The following is an 8,237-nucleotide window of genomic DNA, read 5'->3' as shown; positions in this document are numbered from 1 at the left end:
GCAGGGGAGTCAGGAAACTGGGTTTTCACGTGACGCTATCCACGTCTCGTAGCTTCAGCGTTTCTCCAGGTTGTGTCCTACGGTGGGCAGCTAGGGGTCAGCCTCAGACTCAGAAAGCGCATCCGCGCCCACTGCTTCATCCGGGCTGAGCCTCCCCGCGGGCTTGGGAAGGGGTTCAGGGGGTCGTGCTGGGTCAGGGGTCACTTTTCCCATTTTTTGTATGTGGCTGCTGAGGCTCAGAGAGGACACATGTGCCGCAGTTAGGATCAGTGGGCAGCAGCAAGAGCCCGACTCTCCTGCTAAAGGGGGCGAGGAAGCCCCTCCCCAGTGCCCAGCTCCTCCCTTTCTCACGGACTCGGCTTCCCAGCTCTGCCCTCCGACCCCAACGCCTTGGGAGGTGGAGCCGGCGGGGCTGGTGCGGGTGTGTGAAGTGTGGCAGTGCTTGCTGCCCCCCAGTGGCTGCTGCTTCACTTACAGGCTATTGACACCTCTTTTTTATTTTTTAAAGACAATTCTCATATTTACTAAGATACAACTGACATATAACATATTAGTGTCAGATGTACAACGTATTGACATGATATTCGTATCGTAAAATTATCGCCACAATGAGTCTAGTTACCTTTCGTCACTGTAGTTACAAAACTTATTTTTCTGTGATGAGAATTTTATTTTTTTAAAGTTTTTCAATTAGTTGACATTCAATATTATATTAGTTTCAGGTGTGCAGCCTAGTGGTTAGACGTCTATATCACTCACGAAGTGGTCCCCCGATGAGTCTAGCTCCCGTGTGACACCACGCATGGTTACTACGGTACTACTGACCACACTCCCCATGGTGTACTGGCACCCCGTGACTATCTTGTGACTGCCAGTCTGCACTGCTGAATCCCTTCCCTTTTCCCCCAGCCCCTCAGCCCCCTGCTATCCAGTTACCATCAGTCTGTCCGTCCTTTCGGCCTTGGCTACTGGACGTGGGGCTGGGTGAGAGGCGAGGTCTGTAGGGCCCCGCTGGGGCACCAGGAGCAGAGGGGTGCGCCTGGGCAGTGGTCCCCAGGGGAGATGCCGGGCTGATTAGATTGAACGCCGTGCGTGAACTACGTGCTAGACGTGGGCGTGAGAGGCGTTTCTGATTCCTGACAACCCGTGAGGTGGGGACTTCGCGTGCTCACGTGGTTGACAACCGCCAGACTGTGCTTTGCCGTCTGCGGAGAGAAACTGGACCCATCCTGTCTCCCGCCTTCACTGACAGGCCCTCCTCCTGCACCTGCCTCTAGTGGGGTGTGGGGGTGGCAGATGGCATACCCAGGCCGGGGCAAGCCTTTCGCTTCCCACTGCTACCAGCCTCTTTGCCTGTGTCTTCTCTGGAATCCCCAGGACCCCAAGATGTGGTGGCTTCGGCAGGGTTTCTGGGGGGAGTTGTGACCCAGGCCTAGCGGGGGACACGAACCTGGCTGGGATCTGGTGACCGGTGCGGCTGGTGTTTGTAGGAGTGCCGTGTCTGGAGCCTGCATGAACCCCGCCCGTGCCTTTGGACCTGCCGTGGTGGCCAACCGCTGGGACTTCCACTGGGTCTACTGGCTGGGGCCGCTCCTGGGCAGCCTGCTCGTGGGCGCGCTCACCAGGTAGGTGTGTGGCACAGGGCCGCTGGCCCCTCTGGTGGACACTTGGTGACAGCGCCAAGCGTCTGGGCCTAGAGGGCCAGAATCTCAGCTAGGTTTGTAGAAGAGGGAGCCTTCTTCAGAGGTGAAAGCCACGGCTCTGGCACCTTTGGTAGCAAGTGACAGAAATCTACTTAGGCCCTAAAGGGGAAGTCACCGGCCCACGGAACTGAGAGGCCCGCAGGCAGCACTGGCTTCAGGGCCCAGCAACGTCTTGGGACTCCGTCTGTCCCACGGCCTGTCCTGTGCAGGCTCCGTGCGGAGGCAGAGATGTCACCAGAGACTCCGGCCTGCGTCCCAGAGGTGCAAACAGAACAGCCGCAGCTGGGGCCCTGAGCTGCGTTTGGAGCATGCGCCCAGTCCTGCAGGGGGAAGGGCAGAGGCGCAGGGGAAGGGGATCCCCGCAGAAGTGTTGTGAAACCACAGAGACGGGGTGTCAGGGACGCCGGCACACAGCACAGCGTGGCCAGCCCACTGCCGCGCTGCGCCTGTGAGGAAGGGTTGTGCCTGTGGGGAGCCCCCCTCGGGTGCCCCCAGGACGCGCGGGGCCCTGATCTTCCTGCCCCAGGCAGTGCAGGGTTAGGGTCTGGGCTCAGCAGGAGCCGGGCCTGGCGGGGTGGGGTGGGGCTCGGGCACTGGGCGGCTGGTCCACGCTCCCTCCATCGGCCCCTCTGCGGTGCCGGCTCAGCCTGTGGTTCGGTGGGCACAGCACTGGCAGTTCTGGGATGGCAGAGATGGCACCTCCAGGAAAAGGGTTTCTCCTGCCCCAAGGGGATCCGGCCACCGGGGCTGGAAAATTCTGAAGAAGTCTGGGCATGGAGATGCTGATGAAGGCCTGGGGCTCTCCCCCAGAGACCTCACTGGGCCATGTTTTTGTAGGTTCTTCATTGGAGATAAGAAAACCCGTCTGATCCTAAAGGGACGGTGAGGCTGAGAGGGGCTTCCTGGCCCGTGCCCTCGACTGCGGGCAGCACGCCTGCATCCCCGCCCGGCTTTCCAGCGCGGCCCTGGCTCCTCGGCGGACAGACAGCCTGTTGCTAAGCCCTCAGGATGCTCGGGGGGCCCTTTGTGCTCACCGGGGCCCTTGGCCTGGGAGACATGCGGCCAACACCACCCAGAGGGAGGCAGAAGCAGCACACAGGACCATTTCCTGGAGAGGGGAGGGCCCAGGAGCCCAGGAACACAGGAGGAGGCGCTGTCGGGGGGGGGCCGCCCACCCTGGGGGCCCTGCTCACCCTTCCCCTCCCGGCTCCCTGGCTGCTGCTTCAGGGGACCGTGGTGCTCTGACCACAGTCTCCTGTCCCGAACTGCAGTCTAGCTTTCAATAAACAAGCCAGTGTTCTCTTCCGTGAGCCCATTCTCTTGCCTTTCATTTCACAAATGGGCCCTGCTGGGGAGGAAGCAAAAGTCTGGCCGGGCCTGGGCTGTCCAATCTAGTTAAGGCTCGAGTCCAGTGCCATTACAGGGACCCAGTGCAGGCCAGCACAGAGCTGGCCTCCCACTTAGCCAGAACCGTTAGCTCTGTCCAGAGCTGAGTCCAATCTAGAACCAGTCTGGACGCCAGTCAGAATCAATCCTAGACCATGGCTCAGGACCCTGCCGAAAAGCCGAGCGCAGGGCCCAGGGTCTGGAGTGGTAGCCAGGACCACCCCTGACGGCACGCCAGCCGGGGACAGGGTTTGGAGTGGGCTGGGCCAGAGTGGCAAGGACTTCCCGAGGAAACAGACAAGGAGGCGGGAGTCCGGTCTGGAGACAGTGCACGTGGATGGAAGACGTGAGTGTAACGATAAGGACAAGACAGGATAAGAAGACACGCTGAACGCCGCGCCCTACAAGAGGAGGGTGTGTCCTCTCTTTAAGAACCTAAGGGTCACTTATGGAAGATGATAATTATGACACCGTAAAGAAAAGCCAGGGAAAAATAACCCTCAACAACAAACAGAAAACTCACCCCAAATACTCATCTGAGTCAAAATGAAGAAAACGCTCACTGGTGAGTATCAACTTCTCTATGAGAAAATGGACACTACACACCCAAACACCCACTACATCAGAGAAAGACAAACACTAACCACCACCACAAACCTAAAGGAAAAGGAGGAAATAATATAAAATCAGAAAGGAGCATCAAAATGAAGAGGAAGTTTGAGGAATTTACATTGAAAAGCGAAGCGGCTCTTTGCTCTGCTTCTGTAAATGCGCTCGCTGCATGCAGGAGCTCACGCGAGAGCTCACATGCACTTCGCTTGACTTAATGTAACTGTTTGCACCCATAGCAGCCCCCGCCTCTTGTAGCACCTTGTACCTTGGCAGATCGTGCTTCCTGTAACAATTTGTAACCAGCGGTAACCCATAACAACTCACCCCCTTCCAACAAGGTTACTACTTGCAACCATAGCAACTCGTGTAATAGAATGGTATGAGGAATGTTTCAACATAGCTCGGGGCCCAGATCTCCAGACACTAGCTCCTCTGGGACCGCGTAACGCGTAATGAATCTGAGTTCTCCTTCTCTCCGAGTTACTGCTTCGTTCTTTGCTGGACTGGTTTTGGGATTTTTCCACATTTTTGGAGGCCCCAGCGAGATTCCAACCATGCTGGCCCCTTGAGCCACTGGACTGGTGGCTCAGTGGGGCCGAGGCAGAGAGGAATCGAGACTGAGGAGTCACGCCACCCGACAAATATTCCGGGTTCTCTTTCGGATCAGCACCCTGACTCCTGGTGACGCTGAGTCACAGAAGGGAAGGACCAACTCACCAGGAACGGCCACAGGAGGACAAGGTACCAAAGTAAAGAGGAAAGGTCCCAGGACAGCCCCCATTCAGACCCCGCCCGTTGGGCAGAAGGGGAAGCTGATCCCCTCCTGGTCTTCAGTAGGAAGACATTGGTCAGGGAACCTGACGAGTGTTCCAGGATCATCAGTCTCCAAAAGCGGGGGCGGAGACTGGGTCTCCCCAGTGGGGGAGACATCGGGTTAGGCCGGAGGCCTTCCATAGAGGGGGGAGGCACCGTTGAGCCTGCTGTATGAGTGACAGCTTCCTCAGCGGGGAGGCGTCAGGCCGAGGCAGGCCCCCACTGGCTGTGTGTACCAGTGGGGAGGGCTGATGTTTTGACCTGATGTGTGAGTGAGTGAGTGAACGAGAGGCTTGGTACAAGTTTGTACGTCCATGGCTGGGCACCCTTAAGGTCCCCTGAAGGCCATGGAGCTCGTGTGGGCTCACTCTGCGGGTCCGTGGTGAACAGCATATGGTCCAGGGCGGCATCGGACTACTGTCCGATCGTAAGTCACAAAGCTGAGTCTGCTACGGCTAAGCGTCACCTAAGCTCCCCGCGAGGGGACACCCACCTTTGTCTGTCTTTGCGTCACCGTCGCAGGGTGGGAAGAGTTTGGTCAACACTAAGAAAAGGGGGGAGCTCCATCACCCTCTGGAGGGCAACCAAGTGCCCTCCACAAGTTAGGGGGCACGTTAAGGAACGGTGGGAGGTTGCAGGAAAGACAGGAATGCTGAGTGACTGAGACATGGCCTCACAAAGAAGCGACAGCTGAGCCCCAATCCGCGGTTCCGTAGGTGACCTGCACACGGCTTACGGTGGCCTCACTGGATCTCCGTGAGGGGTCTGCTCCAGTGGTCCGGGTCGGGGGTTTATACCGACCGACCAATGCCAAGAGGCGCCTGAAATCCCCGCGAGGGGAGCGGCCGGAGACGGGCGAAGTGAGTGGCGTCCCCTCCGAGCTCCCCTGACCCTGTCCCCCACCCCGTTGTGGCGTGAGAGTTGTCTGTCGTGGGAAGCACGGGAGCCGCCTCAGATCTATATGAAGGAAAAGGAAACTGGCTTTGGTGACGGAAGGTATGAGGTCTGGAGACTTGTTCCGAAGGAAATGGAGGGAAAGGTGTTTGCCTTAGAGGTAGTTACTGCGGAAAGTGACCAGAGGCACAGTGAAGGAACAAAGACAGCGTGGGACGAGGTCCGTGGAGGGAAATCCCGAGGGATTCGTGAGCGGAAAGTGGACGAAGGTTTTCGAAAGGGATCTTGAGGAGAAATCTTACGTAATAAAGTGAAACGAGGCCGGAAGCTTGAGTCTGAAAGGAAGCCGGGGCGAAACTGGAACCGCGTTTCGTGTTTCTTAGGCCACGGGTCTGACGCGAACGTTACGAAGAGGTTTTCTGAGTAGGAAACTAGGATTCTGGACTCCATCAGAATCATTTCAGCGTTTTACGTTGCCTTAACCAGGTTTCTGGGACTTTGGAGAATATACTAACACCGGCCTCTGCACCCAATTTTCAAAGGAAGCTCCCTGCAAATATGGGGCAAAGTTCTTCTAGGCCAACTGTCTTAAATTGTGTGCTGAATTTTAAGAAATTTCTTAAATTTTAAGAAAAGTTTCTCAGAGGAGTACGGGGTCAAGCTGACCCTGGAAGCTTTGTACTCTTTGTGAGCTTGAATGGCCTGCCTTCGGGGCAGGCTGGCCCCTGGAAGGGACCCTAGACCGCCCCACGTTTGGTGCAGTGTATCAGGTAGTGACAGGGACCCCTGGACATCCAGTTTCCGCACACAGACACGTGGCTGCAGGTCGCTCCTGTAGTGCCCCCGTGGGTCCGGTTTTGTGCAAATAGGCAGGGGGAGTGTAAGGTCCTGGAGGCCCGACCAACGCGGAAAAAGAACAAAGAGCCAGCAAAAATAATCCACCAAGGGGACCCCAAAGAACAACCTGTCTTCCCACCGCCGTGCATCCCAGCGGCTCGACCAGCTCCCGCCCAGACACTCCGCCATCCGTGCCTTCGCCGCCCCAACAGCCTGGGCGACCACCGAGCCCAAGTCCACGGCGCCTCCGCTCGGCCACGCAGCCAGTCCAGCAGTCTGCGGCCCTTCAGATGGCCCTCCGAGAGGCGCGAGGACCTTAGAGGTTGGAGAAGATGGCACTCCAGCCAGGCCGTCCTGCCTTCCACTGTCAGCCATTCGGCACGACCGACCTCCACAGCTGGAAGCAGCACACCCCGCCCTATTCGGAGACGCCCCAGGTGATGACGGATCTGCTCAAGTCCATCTTCCAAACTCATCGGTCTACCTGGGACGACTGCATTAGGAAACCCGGATCCGGTAGGACAGACTGCTGCCCCCCCATGGAAGAGAGAAGCCCAAAGGAGCCTCCACTACGCCACGACCAATGCGACGCTGCAGAGAGACCGGCCCCTGGAAGAACGAGAGCCCCCAGCGCAGGAGGATGCCCGAAGGGCTAGAGAAGTTCAATCAACCTCGTAAAGGAAAGCACCAGCCTGAGCCAGCCGTCCAAGAGCTCACCGGCCTAGTCAAAGGACAGTTGGACTAGAGGCGACCGGGCTCCCTGATCCTAGGCCCCCCGGAGCCTACGGTCGCAATAGACTGTTATGGTGGACACTGGGGCTGAACACGCTGTGGTCACTAAGCCTGTGGCTCCCCTCACGGACCCATCGTTGGGGCCACGGGGAACCGAGTCGCTCGCTTGTTCTGTAAAGCCGGCTCATGTCAGCTAAGAGGCCACCTAGTGACTCATGAGTTCTTGTGCCTACCCGAGTGCCTCATTCCCCTTTTGCGCAGAGATTTACTGACAAAACTTGGAGCACAAATCATCACTACCTCAGGGAAGCCCGCCCGTCTCATGCTGAGGGGCCAGCCCGCTCTAAGGATGGCTGTGACGGTGCCCAGAGAGGACGAATGGCGTCTTTACTCTTCGAGAGAAAAACAAACGAATTCGACCAGTCTGCTAGAAGAGTTCCCTGCTGCCTGGGCAGAAAGAGGGGGCCCAGGTCTAGCCAAAGATAACGCACCCATCGTGGTATATCTGAAGCCAGGGGCCATCCTTGTCACACAAAGGCAATATCCAGTGTCACGGGAAGCACGCCTGGGAACTCGAGACCACATCCAGAGTCTGTGTGGTGCTGGACTTCTAGCTGAGTGTCAGTCACCTTGGAGCACTCCGCTCCTGCGGGTCAAGAAGCCAGGAGGGAACAACTACTGCCCTGTCCAGGACCTCCGTGCCATCAACAATACGGTGGTCACCATCCATCCGGCAGTCCCCAACCCGCACACTCTCCTAAGCCTCTGACCTGCGCAAATGAGCTGGTTCATGTGCCTCGACCTTGAAGACGCCTTCTTCAGTCTCCGGGTATCAGCGGCCAGCCAGCTTTTGTTCGCCTTTGAGAGGGAAGACCCGCCCACCGGGAGAAACACGCGACTGACCTGGACTTGACTGCCACAGGCTTCACGACTCCCCCACTCTGTTCGGCGAGGCGCTGGCCGCAGATCTTGCTGCGTTCCCTGGGGAGGCTTTGAACTGCACATCACTCCGGTCTGTAGATGACCGGCTACTGGCCAGCCCTGCCAAAGAAGACTGCTGGGAAGGTGCTAGAGCCTTACGGGCCCTGCTCCCTACCATGGGACACAAGGTGTCATGGAAGAAGGCTCAAATCTGCGAACAGAAGGTCGAATACCGCGGATTCATCATCTCGGAAGGACATCGGGCACTTGGACAAGAGAGGAAACTGGCCATCTGCTCAATACCCCGGCCAAAGAACAAGAAAGGGGTCCGTGAGTTCC

General features: G+C 57.7%; 1 protein-coding gene across 1 annotated transcript in view; it reads left to right on the top strand.

Annotated features, from left to right (window-relative positions):
- AQP8 (aquaporin 8) overlaps positions 1-2,589 on the top strand; it is a 13,034-nt gene extending 10,445 nt beyond the window's left edge. Inside the window, exons 5-6 of the mRNA XM_025047276.1 lie at positions 1,491-1,625; positions 2,541-2,589. Of these exons, the coding sequence (XP_024903044.1) occupies positions 1,491-1,625; positions 2,541-2,589 (184 nt within the window). The remainder of the gene's footprint in view (positions 1-1,490; positions 1,626-2,540) is intronic.
- The last annotated feature ends 5,648 nt before the right edge of the window (positions 2,590-8,237 follow it).

The sequence above is a fragment of the Pteropus alecto genome, unplaced genomic scaffold (genome assembly GCF_000325575.1).
Source record: "Pteropus alecto unplaced genomic scaffold, ASM32557v1 scaffold15, whole genome shotgun sequence".
In the NCBI taxonomy this organism is placed as follows: Eukaryota; Metazoa; Chordata; class Mammalia; order Chiroptera; family Pteropodidae; genus Pteropus; species Pteropus alecto.
This window is presented reverse-complemented; position numbering and strand designations above follow the sequence as displayed.